Source organism: Pieris rapae, chromosome 4, assembly GCF_905147795.1.
Source record: "Pieris rapae chromosome 4, ilPieRapa1.1, whole genome shotgun sequence".
Classification (NCBI taxonomy): Eukaryota; Metazoa; Arthropoda; class Insecta; order Lepidoptera; family Pieridae; genus Pieris; species Pieris rapae.
In genome coordinates this window covers 6,609,515-6,635,138 of record NC_059512.1, presented here as the reverse complement: position 1 = coordinate 6,635,138, position 25,624 = coordinate 6,609,515, and the positions used below count along the sequence as shown (strand labels likewise).

General features: G+C 32.1%; 4 protein-coding genes across 5 annotated transcripts; 2 read left to right on the top strand and 2 right to left on the bottom strand.

Moving 5' to 3' along the window:
• Nucleotides 1-1,884: 1,884 nt before the first annotated feature.
• LOC111003056 (DNA polymerase delta subunit 2) lies at nt 1,885-6,184 on the bottom strand. Its single transcript, XM_022273410.2, has 8 exons — nt 5,513-6,184; nt 4,842-4,963; nt 4,508-4,601; nt 4,148-4,299; nt 3,809-3,985; nt 3,455-3,526; nt 2,263-2,499; nt 1,885-2,032 (listed from the first exon to the last, which is right to left on the bottom strand). The coding sequence occupies exons 1-8, from the start codon at nt 5,866-5,868 to the stop codon at nt 1,920-1,922; spliced, it is 1,323 nt and encodes a 440-aa protein (XP_022129102.2). The 5' UTR covers nt 5,869-6,184; the 3' UTR covers nt 1,885-1,919.
• Nucleotides 6,185-6,449: 265 nt separating this feature from the next.
• On the top strand, nt 6,450-11,856 carry LOC111003100 (meiosis-specific with OB domain-containing protein-like). The gene is made up of 9 exons (XM_022273462.2): nt 6,450-6,711; nt 6,787-6,848; nt 7,334-7,487; nt 7,743-7,823; nt 7,928-8,021; nt 8,722-8,891; nt 9,462-9,621; nt 10,764-10,866; nt 11,673-11,856. The coding sequence occupies exons 1-9, from the start codon at nt 6,465-6,467 to the stop codon at nt 11,829-11,831; spliced, it is 1,230 nt and encodes a 409-aa protein (XP_022129154.2). The 5' UTR covers nt 6,450-6,464; the 3' UTR covers nt 11,832-11,856.
• A 471-nt stretch (nt 11,857-12,327) lies between these two features.
• LOC111003077 (dynein axonemal intermediate chain 2) lies at nt 12,328-18,709 on the top strand. The gene is made up of 12 exons (XM_045627989.1): nt 12,328-12,542; nt 12,746-12,893; nt 13,244-13,496; nt 13,670-13,779; nt 14,091-14,242; nt 14,869-15,003; nt 15,072-15,153; nt 16,064-16,242; nt 16,535-16,667; nt 17,701-17,805; nt 18,029-18,156; nt 18,626-18,709. The coding sequence occupies exons 1-12, from the start codon at nt 12,328-12,330 to the stop codon at nt 18,696-18,698; spliced, it is 1,713 nt and encodes a 570-aa protein (XP_045483945.1). The 3' UTR covers nt 18,699-18,709.
• A 444-nt stretch (nt 18,710-19,153) lies between these two features.
• LOC111003085 (ecto-NOX disulfide-thiol exchanger 2) lies at nt 19,154-25,577 on the bottom strand. Of its 2 annotated transcripts, none has more exons than XM_022273448.2 (11): nt 25,513-25,577; nt 24,938-25,027; nt 24,738-24,866; nt 24,002-24,627; nt 23,606-23,827; nt 23,260-23,443; nt 22,043-22,149; nt 21,299-21,418; nt 20,810-20,953; nt 20,206-20,343; nt 19,154-19,389 (listed from the first exon to the last, which is right to left on the bottom strand). In XM_022273448.2, the coding sequence occupies exons 2-11, from the start codon at nt 24,942-24,944 to the stop codon at nt 19,207-19,209; spliced, it is 1,860 nt and encodes a 619-aa protein (XP_022129140.2). In that variant the 5' UTR covers nt 24,945-25,027; nt 25,513-25,577; the 3' UTR covers nt 19,154-19,206. The 2 variants fall into 2 exon arrangements, with proteins under 2 accessions (XP_022129140.2, XP_022129139.2); XM_022273447.2 differs by lacking the exon at nt 25,513-25,577 and adding an exon at nt 25,212-25,316.
• Nucleotides 25,578-25,624: the final 47 nt, after the last annotated feature.

Here is a 25,624-nt window from a genome sequence, read left to right as displayed (position 1 = left end):
CGCGAAACTAAGTTTTGTAACTGTGTTCGGACTTTGATAAAATATAATGTAAGTATATAAATTTTTAATTGCTTGAATATATCTTCAATTACATGTTCATGTTGTAAAACATTGAAAATCACTTGATGCTACTGTCGAATTAGGCGAAATCTGGTATGTTGTAGGAAAACTACAATGCGCATTGCCTGCCTAATAAATGCATGTTTGGTGAAGGATTTATATTTTGCTTTTCATCATGCCGCGATTACTAGAAAGCGAAATTACAAAATATTTAGAAACTCTTGAAGATTCAGAAGATGGCTTAGACGGGTCAGACTCAGAAGTAGAGGATGTAGGTCACTATTATCAAACAGCTCGAGATGTTCTTCGAGAACTTGAAAATAGTGCTGAAGGTGAGAATGCCCAGTCTGGTGAAGTGGATGCTGATCCTCCTCTCGAAATCGACAACGATGAAAATATGCCAGACCCTCCTATTTTGGAAGCTGAAGAAGCAGCACCCCAGAGTAGATCACAAGGGAACGTGAATCACATTATATTATGTACTTCGATAACTTCTATACTTCTGTGCCTCTCATCACCTATTTAGCTACGGAAGAAATTTTCTCACTGGGAACAGTAAGAGTAAACCGATTGAGAAACTGCAAATTGCCTGAAAGAAACCACTGTAATGAAAAAGAACGTACCCAGAGGATTGTATGAGGAAAACGTGGCGACTGTGGATGATATTGACGTAAGTGCTGTTGTGTGAAAAGGTACCAAGCCCGTTAACCTTCTTTCCACTTACGTTGGAGCAGAACCAACAACCACAGTCACACGCTTTGATAAATCGAAGAAAGAGAGAGCTGCCATACCATGCCCCAAAGTCATCAAGGAGTACAATGCCCACATGGGAGCCGTGGACTTATTAGATTCATTTATAGGTCGTTATCACATCACAATGAAGAGCCGCAAGTGGACCATGCGCTTATTTTATCATTTCCTGGATCTCGAAGTTATATGGATCTCGAAGTTATAAATTCATGGGTTATGTTCAAGAAGGTAAATAATATAAAAGAAAATGATCAACTTCTCAATTTGGGTACATTCAGACTAGAACTTGCTTGGTTTCACCCTCTGCAAATTGGGTCTACCTGCAAATGGCGCTAGACGTGGTCGACCTAGTGGGAACACAATACAAAGAGAACTTGTAATGAAGAAGTTCCGAGGACCAGCTCAAGCAATTCCTTTGAAAGACGTCAGATTGAATCAGACATGTCATTGGGCAGTTTGGCTGGATAAGCAGCAGAGGTGCAAATTCCCAAAATGTTCGGGATTTACGTTCAAAATGTGCCAAAAATGTCGTGTATCTTTATGTGATACGAAAAAAAGTAATTGTTTTTATAAATATTATAATGAAGAATAAATAAATACATTACAAAAACAATATCCAGTCTTATTTTACCCATACTTGCAAAATCTAAATGAATGCGCAATGTAGTTTATATAACAACACTCACATTATTGCAAAAAAAGTATAGTAAATTCATGTCTAGATTTTTTTACTCATTTTTCCTAGACAGTAATACATGTCTATTACACAAATATGTTTTTTTACGTGAAACAAAAATCGTCCATTTAAGGGTTAAATATTTTTTTTATTTATTCTTAGACGGATCTCCGGCAGCAAAAATCACTTGGAGGTGTTCCAATCAAGGTCCCCCGATACACATAATCAGTATCATTAAATTTGTGTATATGATTTTTAAATGTTTACCATTAAAAAACACAGAGCCCTTACTAAAATGTAACAACAAAATAAAATATGAAACAAAATCTGTTCACATACACTTTTTTATATCAATTGTTGGCTACCTAAATAAACTTAGGAAAGTAATAAAAATTACATGAAGTTAAGTCTTTTTTAATTTCCAATGATGCTCTTAACAAAATGTCATACTAAAACATTCCAAATTAGCCAGATTAATGAAAGCAATGGTTTTTGAGTCACAAAAATCGGGAACGGCTACCAGACGAACTTTTTGTCCCCCTTCGCCTGAAAATAAAAATAATTCCTAACATTTGAAACAAGCGACTTTGGTCTTATCATTCAAAATAAGTTTTGGAGTAAAAAGCAAATATTAACTAAGACATAATATGAACTTTGGCATTTATATAATGTATTACAACTGAAATTATTTTCAAGTAAAACATCTAATTCTCCACATAGTAATAGAGGACTCTACATCTACTACAATCTTTTTATATGATATGCATTTTTCGTACCTTTGTAAAGTTCAGTTGAAAACTCTCGTGCATTCCCACTAAAATATATATTAGGACAGTTGTACATAGTAAATGGATCTGTATCCAGACAGGGTATACATGGTACTGTGTCAGGACATGTTGGGGCAATATGTCTCCATTGAAGGGTCTTCTTCATTACTTCAATTTCATTATCTAATTTACTATATCTCATAATGTCTTTTACCGGTTCACCCGAAGAACCCAAACACGTTAAGCCTGTAAAAGTAGTTATTTGCCGATTAAGTTAACATAGGTAGGCAGAAAAGAATTTACCAAGTATTACATGGGTTAATAATGGTTTTGTGCCTTCCAAATTTATCAAAGTTAACGACCAGGAATAAACGTGTATGTATACGTAAGTCAGTCCCAAAGTTCTGTCATAAATAGAAATAATGTTAAAAACAAAAGTAATCAGTTTTTAATAATGAGTGATATACCAATTAATAGTACATTAATGAATAGAAATAGCCTAATTCAAAGATGATGCAGACTCTCAAAATGTTCTATCACTTGCCAAATTTTAAAGTCCAAGGATTAAGGTCCGGACTGGAGGAAGGACAATACTCATGTCTAATTAAGTCGATGTTTTGACGCTCAAAAATGAACCTCAGTTGGCCCGTAATAAGACACTCCCAGCCAGACCATTACTGATGATGAATGATGTCCATGTTGCACCCTCGAAACTTTATTTCCAGCTTCTTCAGAACTCCTAGCTCTATCATTCTTTTTATTGTACTTCTATTCAATATCGAAATTTTTTCGTCCGTTAAGTCGGTTCTTCTCGTACCGCTTTAACAACACCCGCGATCTCTTAAGCGTTATTGCTTTTAGACGAGCATTAATTAAGTGCCCACACCTTTTTTGTATGCTTGAAGACCAAGATCTTTATTTAAGAACTTTTTTCAGCCGTTTTCCTACTGTAAGGAGTTCTTTTATCACTAGTACGGTTCACAAACCTAATTAAAATTTTTGCGCAACTTGAAAATGGTACTCGGCAAGTGCCCACAGCCGTGCAAGACGAAGTGACAGAAGACAGAATTTTGAGACCAACTACGTTATTGATAGGATTACAGTAATTATCCTAATATTATTAACATCATTAAAAGCCCTTTTTGAGTTAATAAAATGATTATGTTTAAATTCAAAAGATCATCCTAATTGTAAAGCTTACCACCAATATCACATTCGTAGGGATTGGAGACTCTGTTGAATGATTTATATTCAACAGCCTTTGGGAATAGACCTGGAAAATAATAATGTCTTGAGCAGTCATTTTAATATCATCACACCCTAATTGTGCATTTGTAGCATATATGTTACATTTCTAGTTTTTTATCTATAAAAAGAATATCTATCATATAGAATCAAACCCAGGCTATAAACGGCTAAAATAATTGTGAGAATGTTATTAATACTGCACAATACATAAGGAGCCATAAATCATATTTATATTACAAGATATTTACTTTAATAAAATTGAGTTGCACAATGGTACTTGTGACACTGTGTTATTAAATTTTCTTACAATAGTGGAATGGTTTTTGCGGCAACATTATCCCCACTGGGTCTTTGCATCCTGGCATCAAGTCTAAAGGAGCAGTAGCACTAAGAGCTGCACAAAATGAGTCCACCTGTTCTGATGCCGCAATAACATCAGCTTCACTGAGCATTATATCATTTGAATGTTTGGCATAAACACCACCTACAAAAAAAAAACCTATAATTGTTTCAAGGAAATTCCTTTATATTTACAATTTTTTAACTTTTTATATCCTAAAGATCATTTTTACTATTTACACACAACAAAGTATTTTTTACAAGTATATAAAAGCCCTATTTTTAATATTCTGTAGATAAAAATTACCTGCTATAATCACTCTTACAACTTTTGAAATTTCTTCTTGATATTCAGATGTTCCACAAAACCCTGATATCCACTCCAGAAAAAGATTTAAGGAAAACAAATGATCAGCAGTTTTGGATGCTAAGTTAATTCCAGACATCAAAACTACAAACCTGGAAAATCAATGAAATTATATAAATGTAATAAATAGCTGCATAAAAAACATGTTATATTTGCTGTAACAAAATCATATTCTTAGCTTTTAGGCCCTTATAGTTTTTTTATTTTTTATTAGTAGCAGTTTTTTACAACTTCACTTATTTTTAATACAGGTTCAGACAACACTCTTTACATTACATTCCATTTTTAGATGTAGTATACCTATCAGTTGTTAACTCTGGTAAAGGCTTTTGTAGATTACAGCCAGGCCAGCATATATCCTGTATAGAGAATATGCCATCTTCATCTTCAGATCCTGAAAAGAAAAGCACTGAATCAAATAGTTTTTTTAAGAATTTTATATTTGTCTAGTATGATTTTTTATTTAACACTCATTTGCAAAAATCAGTGCAAGTTATATTAATAAAATATTAACAAGTGCAACAGCAGCCATATCACTTTCAAGCAATCTCTTACAGGTAACCTTTAAAGGAAAAATAAAATGAAATAATGTGAGTATTATTTTAACGTCAGTAAAAAATAAATTATTTATTACCCAGAATAGCAACAACAACTCCAGTAACAATTTCATCACTATTAATGCAGAGGCCTGACAGCTTGATTCTTTGTAATTCATCCTCCAATACTACAGTGTCAGTTTCGTGGACAAAATGGGTCCTTTATAAAACATAAAGAACACTACATATTTTTCATATGACTATATTTGTAAAAAATGCCAATGAGATATTAAAATACTGGACATATTAAGTAATTATAATTCGATCCTGGTTTTAGCTGGCAATAATTCATAATATTATTATTATATTTAATTGTTTTTTTTTAATATTACTTAGTACTTACTAAGTACATGGTCAAAATAATGACAACATTTAAGTATATAATTTCATATTTTCATAATAGATTAAAATATGCTAGATAAAATTTAAAATAAAACTACATTGTTTTAAAGCAATATATGTATCTGAGCATAACATTTTAGTTTCAAAGTGCCATGAGAAACTCCTGACAGAATCTGAATATATAATAAAATCCTAATGAACTGTTTATTTCTTTACAAGATTTTAACAACAACAATATTTGAAAAATAAAAACATATTTTAAAACAGGGCTCAATATACAACAATGATAGGTTTGGAACCTTAGTAACAATAATTAAATGTAACGTAAAGTAATTTTATATCCAACATCAATTATGAAAAATCTTACCTAGCTGGCTGTGGAATAATTTCCAATTGATCTGACAGCTCCTTCAAAATACTAGGTTTCAGTTCTTGCAGTTTGAAAAGTGTACCGATAATAACACAAGGTTCTCCTTTCTCTCGCAAATCACAAAGTTTTAAAATCTTGTACTTATTGGACCACTTTTTGTTAATTAAAGGACCCAAAATATTTCTAAATGTGTTTAACCTTGCAGAATAAATGTGAGCATACTGTTTAGAATAGTCTCGAGATACTTCGTAAAAGCGTTTAGAACAATCTTTGTAATCCAAGCTTTGTCTTTCAATTTCAACGGGGTTAAAACCGTTACCAGAATCCATTGATGGAGCTACTTTGAAAATCATATTGTTTTTATTTCACTTAACAAATAACAAACACGGACAAAAATAGGTATAAGTAAAGTCTTTTAATGGCTTTATCACCTTAATTGTTTATGTAATAATCATATTACTTCACAATAACATAATAGACCTATTTTTTTAATAATTTAAAACCGACTGAGAATCTTTTATTTATTGTTTCCAATGTGCTGTTAGCACTTTGGCGCCTATTATTTGAAAGATGTCATAGCGATCAGTGGACAAATTTGACGTTGGTTATAGATTATATAATCTAATATACTTATTTTAGAAAACCATGTACGGAGTTAATTAAGCGTTCGCCCAACTCGTGTAAATAAAGTTGAAAAGTAATTAAATTAAACTACATAATTTTCTTTTTTTTTTTAACTTTTTACTTCTTAAATCTGACAATTTACAGACCTTAAATTAAAAAATAAATATTTTAATTCTGTGGAATCGTGTTAAAGTTTATGGTATTCTTGTAAATTTCGCGGCATTTTTTTTATATATTACTAACTACGACAGTACGAAGTATAAAATATAAATATTAATTTAAAACAGTCTGTATTTTTTATTGGATTAAAGTTTACGTTCTTACAATGGTCGGTGTTCAAAAAATTTGTTTAAATAATCTTAATATAAATGTTTGCAATGCTCTGATAGTGGGTATAATAATCGCTAAACACAGTCCAAGAATTATTGGAACAAAAAAGAAAAATGGTGAATCACGAGGAGTTATGTCCTTTACTTTAAGAGATTCAAAAGTAGATACAGTAAATATTGACGTTTGGGGCTCCGAATATTTCGTAATTACTTTCTATGAACGATTTTTAGTAGGGGACGTAGGTATGATCCCAAATGGTTGTGTTTTATCTATATTAAATATTTACTTATTATAATTTGATGTCATTTTATTTTTAGTTGAAATATCCTCACCAAAAATATCAGTGAAAGCTAGTGAGAATGATGCTTTCCGACCCCAGGTTAGTCCATCATTACTTGACTCGGAATTTAGAAATTTCTAGGTCTGTTTAGAGGCTACAGTTTAGACAGTTTCAGAGATAGGTAACCTAAGTGTTTTTAAAATTTGAAAAAATCATATAACTGACTGATAAAAAAAAAACATAGAACAATAAAGATTTTGTTAGATTCAGCAATATGGTTATCGCGCTAATAAATACAATTATCGTACGTAACATTCAAATTTTTTTTATATTTGAATTCTTTGTTAAAAATAATTAAAAAAAAGATGTAGGTATTTGACTATGTGGTTTGTCATAAATTTTAAGGTTTACGTAAATGGGTAACCTAGGTTGATGATTTGAATATCTGAAATTTGAAATTTCTGCATTACACAAAATCACACGTAACACTATATTTTTAAAAGACGCCATAACGACGACAAACTCATTTCTTTATGTTAATGGGTTTGAACATAACGCATTTAAAACTGCTTATTCTTTCGTAGGTGTCATCTCCGTTTTATTTGTCCCTTAATGAAGGCACATCAGAAGTTAATATCTATAATGGTGACACGTTTTCGTTCTTTTTGCCCCTTCTTCATATTCCAACCAAGCCATGCGCAGGATATTGTGGTTTAGCTGAAGTATTGAAATTTTCAGGTAAATTGATAGTTATTTAATCGTTAAAGATGGCTAAGTGTTATTTACGTTTTTTCGAATCTTGAAAGTTCAAACAGAAAAGTTTGTTTTCTCTGGAATAGACTCGACTATACGGGTTTAGAGAGAAGCCGTGTGTTAGCACAGTATTTGTTAACTGAAAATTTTCATAAGCTCCGAATATACTAAATTCAAACAAATTTAAAGGAAGAGGTGTAAACCGTACCATTTCTTATAGACTAAGGTTTTTTGTTTCAGAGCAAACAAATAATGTTTATGTCGATTTGTTGGTACTGGTTAAAACAATTCAACCCCCCAAAACAATCAGAACTAAAAAAGGTATTTTTAATTTGATTTAATTCATACGCTTAAATTTACGCGCGTGTTAACTATAGTAAAACTGTATTGGCCTTTGTTTCCTTAAATAATATAAGTATTTTTAGGGACTGACATGACAGTTCGTGCTGTGGAAATAATTGATAATACAACTCCAGGTTCTGTATTCCTAGATATGTTCGAAATGGAGACAATTCAAAGGTAATTAAAAAAAAACAATCTTAATAAAGAATTCTAATTATAACAATACAACAAACTTGGAGTATGTTTATTATTGTTAGTGAACTCATTTTTAACACTTGGTATTTGAAATTATAGTTATATATAAATATATATAAAATCAATTAATATAGTATGTACCTTATTTGGTATTCGTTTGGCTTTATAAGGTACTGAGTATTGTTATTACACGAGGCTCTTCAAGACACGACTGTTTAATATGAGTGTTGGTACAATACTAATTTATATTAAAACATCGATACATTTATATTTATCATGGAGGCACAGTACTAAAATATATAAATACATAGAAAATGTTACAATAACAAAGTAGAATAATTTCTATAACACGTCATAAGCAACTCAAGAACTTTAAGATGTAAATACATAATAATGTACGCCATCTTTACATAATATAATACATTCTTATTATCACACTTTGCGGTAAGTTTCTGACTGAGATATAGAACTTTTGAATTACGCAACGCTATTAAATTGCGGTGATGGAGTTATTTAATTAGAAGATTAATTCTAAAACTATGTAGAATAATTCTGAAATTTGTGTAGATATCTTGTAATTTTATAATAAAATATTTCAACGCTATTATTTATTCCATTATTGCATCCGCGCTAAGCCGGGGTGAGTAGCTACTATAGAGGATAAATAAATATATAAAACTAGGGCTGAAGAATGGTGTCCATTAGAAAGCGTGCTATTCATAGCGGATGCACGTGTATCTTGGCGAAGTCGTATGGTTCGGGTACAATCATGTTCACGAACCGTCATCACGCATCAACCTCACACCCCTGAAGCAGAGGCACTAAGGCTGTTTATACGGAACCAGGCGAGCTGTAAGTTAATTTTACCCACAAAATTAGGTAAATGTTATAAGGTTTACGTTAATCAAGATACCAAACAATTTATGCTTGAATTTTTATACAAGATTTATCATTCAAATATTTTTTTTCATACAATTATTTGTATAAACCTAATTTCTAATTTGTAATTCCAGTTGAACTTGTACATTCGCTCAACTTGCTTAGTTTATGTTTGAATCTATCTCTCGAGTATATTTATTTATGTGATAATATATTCCAGCTCATATAATTCATAATATGTCTTTTATAAAAAAAAAACAAAAAAATGGAGGACTTTTACAATAAGTACATTAACTAAGCCTTGATATCTCTATGGGGTCTAAATATATATTGTCTTCATTATAAGAATATTACTACACGCCCAAATCAACTTGGTACCTGATTTGTCGATGATGACACTTGGCGAGGTGCCTAGTTAACTTGACACTGCGTGTAATACATATTTAAATAAAAGTCATTTAACGGATATTAACACTTGTGGTCAGTTCCTGACTGCTACTTCAATGATGATGATAATAATGCTAGCTAGTTTAACACTTTAAGGCGGTGGTGAAGTAGCAGCTTGGGCAGCTTGGAGTGGGGAGAGGGCCAGCGCAGCCTCTGTTGCTCAAATTAGAGACAGGCTCGCCTCAGGATCGCCCTTTTCAGCTGCATTACACGCTGTACTCACGCATCTTGATCTGGAAGACCTCGTTTCTACTACGTAATTTAATTCAGCAATATAATCATTAACATTTTAATTAAATTTTCGGGTTTGGTATGTTTACCATAGACAGTAGAACATCTTTCGCCAGACATTATTACAAATTAATTCCCAGCTTCACAGGTAAGCCAAAATTGTGACTGTTGTGAAATTGTACTGATTGTAAATAAAAAATAATCGTCTGAGAGCTTGCAACGTTTTTGAGAGAGCATTTCAGTAAGGCCAGTTTTTAGATATCCTTTCTCTCTCACTCTCCCGCACGTCATATGGACTATCTGGCTGGTGGTAGTGGTTGCGTTCATCAGTGCGCATCCTACCTGCACAGGTAAAATATCGATTTTTTAAATCATTTTAAATTGTACTTTCCACAAGGTAAATCTAATATTGCCAGACATTATGAATTAAAAATTAATGAATAAATGTGTGGATTTATGTAGTATCAACATAATTATTTATTGTTGAACAAAATTAAATTAATAATCAATCTCAAGTATGAAAATAAACAAAAAGTATATTTTTTAATTGACAATTGTATCACAAAAAACGGAGGCATCTTGATAATCATAATCATCATCATCATCTTCATCACTGCTGTCATTTTCATTGTCATCAACGTCTTTTGGGTTGTCATCGTCTTGTAATAAGTTATTATCTGTAAAATAATGAAAAATTGAATAATCTTTCAGCAAAGAAATTTATTAGTATTTTATTTTTAATTTTTACCTTTAATAGTAGGTAATGTCTGCAACTAATGATGGCAATTGCTCTCCAACAAACCAGACAAAATCATAAATTTTAAAATAGAAATTAGCGTCTGGCACAGTTTTAACAGCAATAAAAATGTCTGGCAATATTAGATTTACCTTGTGGAAAGTACAATTTAAAATGATTTAAAAAATCGATATTTTACCTGTGCAGGTAGGATGCGCACTGATGAACGCAACCACTACCACCAGCCAGATGGTCAATATGACGTGCGGGAGAGTGAGAGAGATAGGATATCTAAAAACTGGCCTTACTGAAATGCTTGTTTTCCTGATGTTGCTACCTCTCGTACTATAAGATTAGTTAGTTAAGCAAAAATACATGTTATTTAAAGTTTTCCATCGATTGCGATTGCATAGATAAAACAAATATTTCAGTAACGTTAACATAGAAGACATTCGAGTGCGGTTTGCAGACCATACTGGGGAGTTAACAGCGCGTTTACCACTTAATATCCTAGGAGACGTTTTCGGATATAATGTAATTATTAAAAAATAATAATACAAAATAGTTATATAACAAATATCGAAGTTGAGAATTTAAATGTCCACCTAAATAAAGATAGTGTTTAAATTGTTTTTATTTGATCTTTTTTTGGGTATAGTTAAATTAATCCCGATGGTTTCATTATATCATCATCATCATAATATCATATAAAAAATCACTGGCGCTTCAGATTTCTGAATCTGTTTCATGATCATCATATTACGTTATATATTTACATATAATCACTACATATTATAAAACAAAGTCGCTTACTCTGTCCCTATGTCCCTTTGTATGCTTAAATCTTTGAAACTACGCAACGGATTTTGATGCGGTTTTTTTAATAGATAGAGTGATTCAAGAAGGAAGGTTTATATGTATAATAACATCCATAAATAGTGGAGAAGTACTGTTATTTTTGAGGTTTCCAATGTGATGTCGTAAATAATTACATTTTTTCCGCTTACATTGCAAACGCAGGTTGAACCCTACGAGTTTTATCAAATAATGCACTAAGTATTGTACACATTGAAAAGGTCTACAGAAAAGTCCGTGATGGTATATGTCTATCTCTTATGGATAACCCACATTTTTATATACAACGTTCACAGATTTTCTGTAGTGTATTTGGTATCAGCATTACACCCGTGCGAAGCCGGGGCGGGTCGCTAGTAATTAATAAAAGAGTTTATCTATCGCTTAGTGACCTATTACAATGCCGGTGAGACGTCACTGAGTTTCAATTCCCAAAGACTAACTCAGCGAGAATTAGCTCTATTTTTATATATAACTTTAAACAGGCTGATCAACTAAAGACTATGACCAGCGATGATCGTGCTGCAATCCGTTGGAGACTCTTACTGGAACAATGCTCAGCTAAATTGGGCATAACTCCGCCTCGAGTTATTGTACTCACGTTGAGACGCGCGTCATCAGCTGATCCAATACCTTTGTACTGATTTTTTAAACTTCAAATTGTTTAATACAAACCTAATTTCATTTTCTGTGTCTTTCTTAAATAAATAACTTGTTTTTTTATTTGTTTTATTTAATCAGTAGTTACAAAACATCTACTTACTGAATTTGTTAGTCTGAATTTAACTTAACTTAGTTTGAAATTTGAATAGGTTCATATTTGAAAGTTCGAGAAATGTATTGATAGGAGAATATTATGATCTTATTTTAGCTTAGCTTAGCTTTATTCAATTTTATTATGGCTTTTGTAAATGTAAGACTGATACAATATTTCTATAAATCCTATGTTTAATTTACAATTACAATTCATTGAAGATTCAATCAATAATTAAACAATCTAGCGCATTCTTTAGGATCTGTATAAAATATAGCGTACGTAATATTGGGTTTGATGTAAGTTCATGCGTTGGTAACCAAGGATATCGACCCAACTTATTTCACTCGAAAATCTTTTAAATCAAGTTGTATACTACCGAATAAATGGATAAGCAAGAGAAGACAGAAATAACATATGAATATACAAAGCGTCGAAAATTTTTTGGACAACAAACGCTTTTTGAAGACCACGGTCCAGAAATAATTGTCAACATACCATGCAATCCGGCGTTGTACAAAAATTATATTTTACGCAACCCAGTACATGTGGCCACAGAGAATACGAAAAGCATGTCGGAACACTGGGTAAATTCTGTAAGGTAGGAATTTAACTTGGCTAAATAAAAGGCCCTATAGGTTTAAGATGTTAACGATATGTTGGTGTCGATTTCTCTTATTCAAAATATGATATTTAAAAAAAATCACAAATTATTTTCGTAAGTAGTAATTTACTTATAAATATTAACTACCTACTTATATCTTACATATGTAGACTAAATATTATAAGTTATAAACTTTTTAGGGCAGAGTATACAACGTCTGGGATGAATCACGTTGAAGGAGGTTGGCCAAAAGACATAAATATGAACGATCCAGAAGCTGCCCAGAGATACAGACGAAAAATTGAGAAAGATGATGCTTACATCCACGCTGTTATGCATTTAGGGCATGTAATACGAATTTTCAGTTAACTTTGTCTTAAATAAAAAAAAATCGTTTATACTCGTTTTAGGATCTAATCGTCGTCGTATCGATCGTAGTCGGGTCTATAAATTTTAACGGCCAGTGTCAAATATATAAAAATACCTAACAATTTTCTTGATTAATGAATTTGATTGTTTTTTTTTTTATATTCAAAAAATTTCATCGACGATGTTTTATAGAATTTGCTAAATTAAAAAGTTCCACGGAATTTCCAAGTTTTAGATTTTCTATTGAGAACTTTTTCCAGAATTCATCAAATTCTCTTCGAGCGCATGACTTAATTATGCTCGCGATTAATGAGCGTCTTTGTTCTCAGAGCATGGAGCACAATATCCTTCAGAACAACGCAGTCGATATGTATCAAACATATTATTCCGAACTGCCTTCCATCCCACCAGTCGAGCGAAGCAGCTGTCATACAGTTAACGTCTATAGAGAGCCTGGTACGCGAAGGCCGGTAAGATCTCTGTCTTGGCAGGCAGAAGGAGCCCGACTTGCTTCAGCGCATGCAGACATTGATTTCATGAGAAACAGCCGAAGCTTGCAGTTCTCTTACATTTGGGATATAGGTAAAGATACTGAGCGAGCCGAGCTGGCATTGTAAATGTCCAATCACGGATATGTTACATTTATATTCATTATTTTACTATCATTCATTAATTTAAAACTAATTGATTAAAACACTAAATTTCTAAGCGAAATGAGATGTATATTATTATATATTATATATTTCTGTATATAGAAAACGCTAACGCGCCAGAACTTGTGGTAAAGCCACCACAGCCACTTCTAGATCTCCAATATAATCCACGTGACCAACATATCTTAGTTGGTGGTATGTTAAATGGGCAAGTAAGTGTACAATATCCTACTTATTTTATGTAGACCAATTCTAATAGGGCAGACGAGATGTTCCACTACGGATGAATACACGTTATACATATATCAGTGGCAGTTTTATTTGGTTATAGCCTGATCCCTTAATGGAACAACATAAAAAAAAATCTTGAGATTACCGGGATTATGCATTATGGTGAAGCGGTAACTATTACCATCATAATATTAATGTAAATGAGATGATTAAATAATGGTAATAAAATGGATTATTGAATGAAAATTGAAGCCGATAATTTAGAAGTACCTATTTTCGATATAAATTTTAGGTAGGCTGTTGGGACATGCGAAAAGGTGGCGAACCATTTGGTGTTTGCCCCCCTCATGTCGCACATAGAGACCTTGTAAGGAATGTACTATTTGTCCATTCTAAAACTGGGGCTGAATTCTTTTCATCGTCACCTGACGGCGTCGTTAAATGGTACGTTCAATATTTAAATTAGAGAATTTTTAACATCCATGTTATCTATTATATACCTATGGTTTTGTTGCATGAATCTTATTCGATGCACTGTTGAAGTTTTTATGAAATTCGCTTCAATTAGTAGGCCCTGTCACACTTTTAAATTTGTTATGGTGGCTGTAAGGTGCATTTCTGCATCTCTTTGCGGATTAATGTATTCCCTCTTTAAGGAACTTTTTCCATTTAAATTGGTTATAATTGTTTTTAATAGTTATCAAATGCAGTATATATATTTTTTTATTTAATTTTATTGATAAAAGCTTGCCAATGCTCGGCTAGGAGCGTAATTACTTAGGTAATACTACTTCGTTATTGGTAAAATAACCACAATATACAATATACTATACGTACAATTTCTAATGTGACGAAGTGAAGCACTTAAATGCAAACATGACATACACGAATATTAGATAATACTAATATTAAACAAAAACTGATAGAAAATCGATTGTGTTTGTTTATTAGGCTCGTCGTTTTGTTTGTATAAGTACATAAACTTAAAGTAAAAAGTCATATTATAATCAACAGATATTTATTTTTTTAAGTCCAAGTATAGTCTATATTACTATTTTAATATATTTTAGGTGGGACATTCGAAATATGAATGAACCGACAGATTCAATGATAATAGACCTTGTTAGATTAGCTTCAGAGACCCAAAGTATCAACAAAGCTCTGGGCATATCTGCTCTGGAATATGAATCGACGATTCCAACAAGGTAGACGCAAGTATACAATTAACAACGTATTTTACCGTCTTTTCATATTTGTAATTTAACATTTAAAGATTCATGGTTGGAACTGAATCTGGACTCGTAATAGGAGGAAACCGAAAGGGCAAAACGCCATTAGAAAAGTTGCCGTCAAAGGTGAGTAGATAAAATGTACTACTAAGAATATATCTAATCAATTAACTTTAATATTTGAAATAAAAATAAATGTTTGTTTCTCGGGACGCCAGATAGAAGTGATAAATTAAACTAATTTAAGTTGCATTATTTAATATTGAAATTAATAAAGGTAAAGCTATTAATATAATAATCTTTCATTGAATATAAAATATGTTTTATACTTAGTTACAAAATATTGATTATGTACTTTACAATGTTGTGCCTGTACATGATTAGTATCATTATATTTATCCTGTAAAAATAACGATTGGCTTGTATGTATGTGGACTCTGTTTCCGCACTTAGAAGCTCAATAGGTCCGTTTTGCGTGAAGTCCTGGCTAACTAAGCCAGCCTAACTCCTTCATAACGATTGGCTTATGGTAGCTATAATAAACTACGAAATTGTATATTGCATGTCATCTAAAAAGCTTGCAAAGACTCCATCGATGCTGTTAGAGTGAGAAAGGACTCTACATTCGCTGTATGCGTGAGAGAAAGGAAAGCTGGACAGACTGGCGCCGTAACGCGTTACGTTACAAAGCGGTTTACCATCTCAAAATAAGTTATCACTGCAAAATGTTTTGTCTTTAAGGCCGGTACTCCCTTACATTCTGCAGCGATGGCGGCACCCAACATTTTTGTAGCAATTAACAATTTTGATAGTTCTTTAAATATATCTTGCAGTGATGTCCCAGCTATCTTGAAATCACGTAGTAAAAAAATTCAATACTGAAGTTGGCATTGATTAAAATTTTGATTTTGATCATTGATTTGATTTGCAAACGTTAATTTTGCCACCAAGAGTTTCATCTGTATTTTTAATCTTTCACTTGTTGCAGACTTTTTATTAGTGTATGTTTTATTTATTTCTTGAATAAAAATTTCAGTACGAAGCTCATTTAGGCCCAGTATATGCGCTTCAGAGGAATCCGACGTTTTTAAAGAATTTCCTTACTGTTGGTGACTGGACTGCTCGAGTATGGAGTGAAGATTGTCGTGAATCGTCAATTCTCTGGACATATTCACATCGAACAAAATTAACAGATGGCGCTTGGAATCCTATCAGGTATGTAAACAAATATGGAAATATCAGTGTGAACACATTTAATAATCACAATTTAACATTAAATATAGAAAATGATGATAATGTATGATCTATTTCATCTTTGGCTATATTTTCAATGTATTTGTTTGTAATTACTTATATATAATTTATGTTAGCTGTAGGATTACGAAAAAAAAAACAAAAACTTTTCATGCTTTACAGTTTCTACAGAAATCTGGTTAAAATTATCTATAAACTTACTAATCATGTCGTGTTGGTAGAATAAATAATAATATCTTAATATTTTTATTAGATTCTCTCTCATGCTAATAACACAGTGGGACGGCTGTCTGTCATGTTGGGATTTATTACGTCGAAGAAGCGCACCGATAGTTACAGCACAGCTTTGTGATGAACCATTACTCAAAGTGCGGCCTCATGAGGGGGTAAGTGTAAAACTTAGATATGAAGATAATATATTGGATCTCTTCCCAAGAGAAAGAGATCAATATATTATCAAAATATATCTTTATATTGATAAATGTGTGTATATATTTGCAAATACATTACCGGGATTCTAAATAGTATTTATAATAATATTTTAAAAAGTTACGTACTGCACATAAACATCACAATATATAAGGTATTTTGTAGTCAGGAAATGATTAACTAGCCCTTAACCTATCTTCTGTAAAGCGCCAAATCTCAGTCTCCGTACCTTGGGTAGACTTAAGAAATACCGCCGATGCTGGCGTCGCAGTCATCTTTCCGGTGAAGCGTCAAAATGGATAAGAAAACTTATGCTATATCGATTCTAAGCATCACTACATATTATAAAACAAAGTCGCTTTCTCTGTCCCTATGTCCCTTTCTATGCTTAAATCTTTGAAACTACGCGGTTTTTTTTAATAGACAGAGTGATTCAAGAGGAAGGTTTATATATATAAGAGCATCCATTAAATAGTGGAGAAGTACTGTTATTATTGAGGTTTCTAATGTGATGTCGTAAATAATTACATTTTTTCCGCTTACATTGCAAACGCAGGCTGAACCCTACGAGTTTTATCAAAATAATGGCCTAAGTATTGTACACATTGAAAAGGTCTACAGAAATGTCCGTGATGGTATATGCTATCTCTTATGGATAACCCACATTTTTATATACAACTTTCACAGATTTTCTGTAGTGTATTTAGTATCAGCATTGCACCCGTGCGAAGCCGGGGCGGGTCGCTAGTAAGATAATACTTGGGAAGACTTACTGGTGTTTAAAATCAGCTATTATTTTGTACTTACTTAGGGTTAATATTATTAAAACCTATTTGTTTTGAACATATTAAATGAAACTAAGTAATAGTCTATGAGTTGGTTAGATATAGAATTTTAGTACATACTCTAAAATCTTCTTTGAGAAATAAAGTATATTTGAACCTTAGCTTATATTCTAATACATACTGCATATAATACCTTTTTTTATAGGGTCAGTTAGTCGCATGTGGGAGCAGTAAAGGAACAATTTACTTGGCAGAGCTTTCGCAAAACCTTGGCACGGCTGATAAGAACGATAAACAACTTTTGACTCATGTAAGTATGTTTCGAATTATTCTACGAGTATTTGATATTCAAACATAAAAGCAATTATACAAGACTCTTCCTACTAATGTATTGCAAAGTACAGAATAATCATTGTGCCAAATTATTTTTATGTAACGCATTCGCCCTTCAGGAAATTTTGGTGAAAATAATCTTACTAACATATACTGCGTGCATATATTATTTTGTTAGTACTAATGGGTATATTGAACAGATTTTAGAGCGAGAAAACAAACGAGAGCGCATACTCGAGGCACGTATGCGCGAATTACGGCTTAAAATGCGTCAAGATCGGGACGGAAACCAGCCACCAGCTGAAGTTGATCCGGGCGTTAATGACAGGTAAACAAAGTCATAAAAAATAAATAAGGAACTAAATAAGACAATAATAATCTAAACACCTATAAAACCAACATTTGAACGTAAAACAACCGAAAATTAATATTATATTTAATGCTGTAAAAAAAATCGAAGAACCCACAAGCCCGGAATTTCCTAGACAGAAACTCAGGACCAACGTCTGTTAAAATGCAACAATGTTTTGTATTTAATACTTTTGTTATTTATATTATATATATATATAATATAGCCATTATGTTTTAGTTTTGATATTACATAAATATAATCAATCGTGTTATCTAAAGTGAGTTTACTGAACGAAGTATATAACTGCATCTTAGAAATGTAATAATTCCGAGCTTAAAAATTGATAATATGTATTTTTTAAACTGTGATCTTGGATCTTAAATCATCAAGAAAACATTTCGACATAAACATTCCTGATAAATTTCGGGTTATTGTTATTCAACAGGGATCTAGAAGAAGCAACTGCCGAATATATGCAAATGGTAAATGAGCTACAAGCACAACAAAAGAGTCTATAATTGTAATAAACCTTTTTATCAATAATTTCTTTTATTTATCATGACCTATTTTCTCTTCGGAGATCTTACTATACTTAGGATACTGCTATTGAAAATCGTATAAGTTAAGCTTTATTTAATTCTAGAAATATAAACACTTGTGTCCGATGCGATAGCAATTATCATAACAAATGAGTAGGTAAAAAAAGAAGTAAAAATATATCATCTAGTTTTTTTAGCACAGAAGGCTGATTACTTACTTACCTATTACTTACTTGCCTATTAGATTTATAAATGATCATTAAAACAGATACAGAAATCTCAGCTAACCTAAAAAGGTTGAATCGCAATAATTTTTTTAAATTTATGTTTGATTGTTCTAAATATTGTGACAAATCTTGAAGAATTTTTAAAACACAAGAAGGTTTTTATGTGTTCTCATAATTTCTCATCTGAATGAAAATAATAAACAAACATAGAAAAAATACTTTATTTATACATAATCCTTAGTCTGATATTATAAATTAACTTATGCACTAAACGCGATAAATTTCCATTTGTGTTCAATATTTGCGCCGACGCCACTCGTGTTCCTTTCAAAGACCTCTGGGAATTTCTGGAGGACATCGTGGACTGCTGATTGTGAGACATTCGGAAACAAAGCACGAACATAGGATACTACGTAATCTAGACTCGCGCCTTGTGGGTGAACCTAAAACATATGAAACCTTTTTGTTAATAACAGAACTGTCTGGCCTGGCTTTAGCATGGACCTACTGTCAAAGGAGATTTCAGTGCTTTTTAATAAAATCAAAATAATATTTATACCTGTAGGTGACACAATGTACACTTTTGTCAGTAAAGAAAATAATGGTTATAATTTTACATTTACTAGTTTTAAAGTCAAGGGGGTAGAACTGGCAATAAACACTTAGTTATTCTTCGTCCGGTATTTTATTTAAAAGATGAAACTACGTAAGGAATTGAAGAATTAAAACGTTTTTAATATCATGAATGTCTATATTTTCATGTATACCAATTGATCAGATTTTATGTAAAAATAAATATTGAAATCATAGAATTGTTTGGATTTCTTTTCCTTTAAATAATTCAATTATTCAAATCTACTTATTTAAAACATAGCGAAGTTGCCGCGTTATTAAATGCTACGGAATTGCCCACACGTCAGTGAGGACAACTGTTTACAGCGCCATCTCGCGTCGAATTTCACAAGATTTCCAAATTTACAGTTAACATCTAATTTCATACAGCTTCTCATTATATACATATTTCCTTATAGCCTGATAGTGACATTTAACGTCAAAAAATTTTTCTACACGATTTACAGGTTTTCACGATTGGCAATAGTTATAACTTTATGCCAGTTTCAAGAAAATTCTTATTTGTTGTTTGGCTTATATAATGAACTTGAAAGATATTATTATTTATTCATACAAATGGACGACTCATTTAATTTATATAAAATTTCCTATTGAGATCATCTAAACATTACAGATCGTGGAGATACCTGTAAAAATGCAGACATGACTCCAATAAGCTTAGCTTCCCCACATTGCGGTTCAACATCCGGTTTAATTCTCGCTTCCCCTTCTTCCGGTAATGGCGGCGGTGGGGGTGGTTTTGAAACAGGTGATGGCAAAGGAGGCTGCAAATTCAAAATATCTTAATACCTATTACATTATAATAATGTAAAATTTAAGCTTTTTTAACTATCATTAGATAATTTCAAAAAAACTTAAATTTTAATGGACAAAATAGTGGCTCTGATAGTGCTATAGGTATTCAAGGTCAATGTCATGTTTTAATGTTTGGTTTATTTTACATTATGTTGATAAATCTACTAGGGTTCAGACTGTGTTTGCAATGTAAGATGAAAGAATGTAATTATTTATGACACATACATCACATTAGAAACCTCAAAAATAACAGTATTTCTCTACTAATGGATGTTTTTTATACAATAAACCTTCCTCTTCAATCACTCTCTCTATTCATGTATTATATGTACTAGCGGTCGCACGGCCGTACATTTATTTTTTATTATTTTCGCCTTTTCATGTATAATGTAGTTTTTGAAATTTATTTATAATAGCATGAAATATGGCACTCACATTTTTATCAAACGTCCCCTTTAAAGCTTGTCGCGCAATAAATTGTGCTTTGAATTTTTCCATTTCCTTATGTGCATCGGCCTTTATCACATCGACTTCATTTTTGTATGCCTCTAACTGGAATTGCAGGCTCTCATTTTCTACCTTTAATTTAAACAACCAATTAAGTAATAGAATACAATTGTTCAAATTGTCTTCTACAAAATTTAGAACCTCTGAGAACCTTACCTATCCTAAAATATGTTCCAATTAAGTAATTGTATTACAAAAATGTGACGTGTCCACAGTATATAACAGTAAAAAAATAGTGAGACAAAATTTGAAAATAATATATGTGAACAGCAATCTGATTTGAGAATTTTAACTGAATTTTAACCTTCAGATTACGACTGAGAGCAAGTTTTTCAAACAGTGGTTTTTTCAATATGGAATTATAGCACCCTTATGAATACAATTCTATAATCGTAGCTGAGAAGGATTAGTACATACCTTCAACCGCTTGAGATCTTCATTATTATCACAGATTTGCTTATTTAAAAACCCATTATACTCGGTATTTTCATCAGCAAAGAATTTTTCATTAAACTCCTCTTTCAATGTACTAAACTCCTAAAATAAAATATATTCTTTGAGTCCTTAAACGTTTTACCCTTCTAAAACTATTTGGTGTTAAGTCGAAAGACGAAAATGCCCGAAGTAGTCTGTGCTCCGAGGCAAAAGGTTTCTTTTGCTATCCTTCAATATATTTTTTTATTCCAAATCTTCTGGCAATTGTAAGAGAAAAAAATATAATTCTTCCAAATTTGCCGGTCAGTTACGCTCACACATGAATATTTATAAATATTTTATAATATTTATAAATGCTCATTTAATAGATTTTGACATGAGCATTTATAAATATTTTTTTCCACCGTAAGTTTAGTAAATGGTTCTTGCGTTTAGGCCATTATCCTGGGTACTACACAAGTTAAAAATAGTTAAACTGCATCTTGTGTATTGCCTGTTAAAATAAAAATAATATAAAAAACTTTTCCATCTGCGCACGATGTCATCTATTCTCTGCAGCCTTTGAATGTTTTCCGACTTACCTTTATACGTATAACATAAGCATCAAATATGCCTGTAAATTATAAATTGCGTTTTTTATTGGCGCAGACCCTTGTCTATCTAATATTCTCGAATACACTTTTTACAATTTAACGATTCCCGGGCAAATGTATAAGACTCACGCACCTGTGTCATTTTCTGCCATGTCTCAATATTTTTCCGCTGAGGTTTTGTGAAATGGTCCCAGACTCGCTGATGCGTGGCCGCCATAAACACTTTCGCCACCTGTTCGACTGAGTTGCACAATTATGTTAGGAGCACTGAATATGACCGACATACCGTACCCCATGTGCAGATGCAACGATGGCACACCATTCTACCTACTACTCTAGTTGCCTTGGGAGCTCGCTTACAGAACTGGTAGCCCGGTATACCCATTCGGATATTGTCTAGCTGCCTCGGAGCTAAAGGAGTGGCACTAAAGCTGTGACACATGAGTTTAACCCATATGAGTTTACTGACCGAGTGACCCCAAAAAATAATTGCAAATCCTTAAACCCATTACTTATAACAATGCTTCTATCATTCAACTTTTATCAACAAATTTTTTGAAATGAGGTTATAAGTAAAAGGGTAAATGTTTTGACATGGCAAGATGTAAATATAACTAAAAACTAGATTTATTTATTTTCTTAATTTACATTATCTGTTACGCTGTAACTTGCACAGATGAACGCTCAAATATCAACTGCATCATCTTTTCCCTGTGGATATTGTTTGAGGATGAAATGTTATAACTATACTACCTCTTCAAAGGTCAACACAGCATCCACCTTCAACCTAGTACGGAGAATTTACTTACTTTATCAAATATTATTTCCTATATTTAGCCTATGCTAGAGGATCAAGAGAAATGTACCAAAACTTGTTTACTCATCAGAGTTTTACAGTATGCACATGTCAAAGCATTTGAACTTACATAATATTAATTTGCTGCTATAAGAAGACTGGACTGCTTAAAATAGTGTTTACTGAATTCACTATGTTCCTTTGTATACCAACCACAATTCAGAAGACGGATAATTTAAACAGACTGTTTAACATCTTTTCCAAATATATTCTGATGCTCACACATATTTTTAGTATGTAAGTCAGAATGTCTGAGATTTACTCAAAAGTGATAGAATATTATAATATAGATGAAAAAAAACTTATGTTGTACATTCAGTAAGTGATTATTGACCGCTCTATTAAACATTTGACTGACAAATCACTTATTGCATGCAAACCATGATTTTTCTTACCTTTCCATTGATGAATTGTATTCATTCAATGTTGACTGTAAAATGTAACAAATTAGAAGACTGACTGAGCATTGATCAAAGAGATCTGATAATACTTACGTTGTTCAATTACTTTCTGTATAGTATTTTTCACTCTTTCTTTGCATTCTGATAATTCTTCCTCTGCCTGCATTTTTTCACTAAACAATCTACGAATATGAGAATTTGTAGCTTGCAACATTGAATAAAACTGATTTGAGTTCTTTTTTGAGCATTCCCCACGTTCCAGCCATGATATCAGAGTCTAAAATAAAAAATTAATAAGCATAGCTTTCAGGATCAGTATTACAATTAAAACCATTTTCCTGTGTTCATAATATAAGAGTCAACATTGCCTACTTACAAGGTTAAAAACTCAGTTTATAATTTGTTTTGTAAAGGTAAATCATGTGAAATGTCCACATACCGGAAGTGTTGGAGCAAATGCTTCTTCACTTTTAATTTTTTCAGCTAATTGTGTTATGGCAGCATTTGAAAATGGCTGTAGCCTAACAGGAGATGGAGAGCGGGGCTGGAAGTTCAAACTATTATCAGCTAGTTCCTGCTGAGCTGATAATTGTTGCATTTGCTGCTGTACTCTCAAAGCCTGTCTCTGTCGCCTCTCATATTCATTTTGATCATCTCTGCTCTGAAATATCAAAGTTATACTCATAATTCTATCAATGTTAAAAAAGTATAATAAAAATATCTTTGGAACAAAACATAATTTATTTTTATTCCAAATAGTAAGTTGGCTTCTATTTCTAGAGTGTATAAAACTCTAATCTTAATATATGAGTGAACATAATGTAAACTAAATTACCAAAGCATAGTCAACATGCAACCAGCCATTAGTTCCCTGTGCCTCATCATCATCGTCATCTTCATCCATATCACTATCCCGATTTATTAGCTTTATTCTATATCCTGATATAACCATAGCAGCTTCTACACAACTTTCTCTATCAAAACGTATGTGGCAGAAGTTCTTTTTTGATAAACGCAAGATCTGGATTCTACCATAATTTTCAAACACATCTCTCACAACACTCTCCCTTATTTTGTCTGGTAGGCCTCCAACAAAGATTGTTCTACACCCAGGTGGTCTTGTTCTTTTAGGTGGTTCAGATGATCCTGGTGCCGGTGGTATTAATTTACAGTGTTTAAACACAATTTCCTTTTTTTCTTGTAATACATTTGGTGTCATGTTCTGATACATTGCCATCACTGTTGGATCCATCATGACACCTCCCATCATACTCATATCTATATTTGCAGGGGCGTTAGGTAGGGCAGAGGTGCCCATAGCTTGTATGTCCATAGTTTGCTGTGGCAGAATTTCAAGACCTGGGTTTGGAATCATTTCCATACCTGGGGGTGGCATTATACCCCCAGCCATCATGCTGTTTTGCATCATCATATTATACATTCCACCCATCATCATATTACCTACAAAAAAATATTAAATTACATTTAATTAATTAAGGCTTAATTGTGGTAATATCTTGGGTAGACATTCTTACTCTCAGTATTTAAGATATAAGAAGTTATGAAGTTACCTTGAGGAAACATATTTTGTATCATCATTGGATTTAATGCATTTGGTACCTCCATCATTTTGCTGCCATCATGATTATCTTTAATCCTATTGCGACTCCTATTTGGAGACCGAGATCTTTCTCTCCTGCCTAATATTTTGAATAGAAGAATCAGTAGTATATAACCTTCTATTTAAATCATTCACAATGGTAAATCTTACCTGACATTTTTTGTTCTTTGCTTCAAGTTTAATTATAGTATTTATTTAATGAAACATTATCAGTACTATCAAGTAGATGGAGAATATCGACTGAAAAATAATATATTCTTACAATAACACAAAAAATAGCAATATTATATTGAACTATTTCAGTTAAATGATTTTAAAATAGAGCAGGATACTAAATCATTATGGGCACTTTACAGTTTAAGAGAATAAAGCCCAGTGTATTAGAATAGTAATACATTTGAGTTAATTATTAATTAATTCTTACTTTTACATTCTTAGACCTAAGTTAAAAAAATAAGTAACCAGTAACAACAGATACTCAATAAACATATGTACTTGGGGGTCTAGTCAAGACGGCCTAACAGTAGTGTATGTACTATGTAGGAAGTCGAAAACTAAATTTGTATGAAAATGACAGCTAGTTTCGACAGTTGATCAAGGGGTCTCTAATGTCACTTTAATAAACCTAGTAAAAGTAAATACTTTACAATATTATTTTAAATTTAATATAATCAATTTCAAGTACCACAACAGTTATTTCAATAAAAAAAAACAAAACATAATACCTAACATTAACCGAGCCCATAGTTCACCAAGTTTAAAACAGTGTGCACAGGTGAAAGTTTCAAAGGAACGATATCTCTAAGTTGCTGTCATCTAAAGAATATAATACTAGTG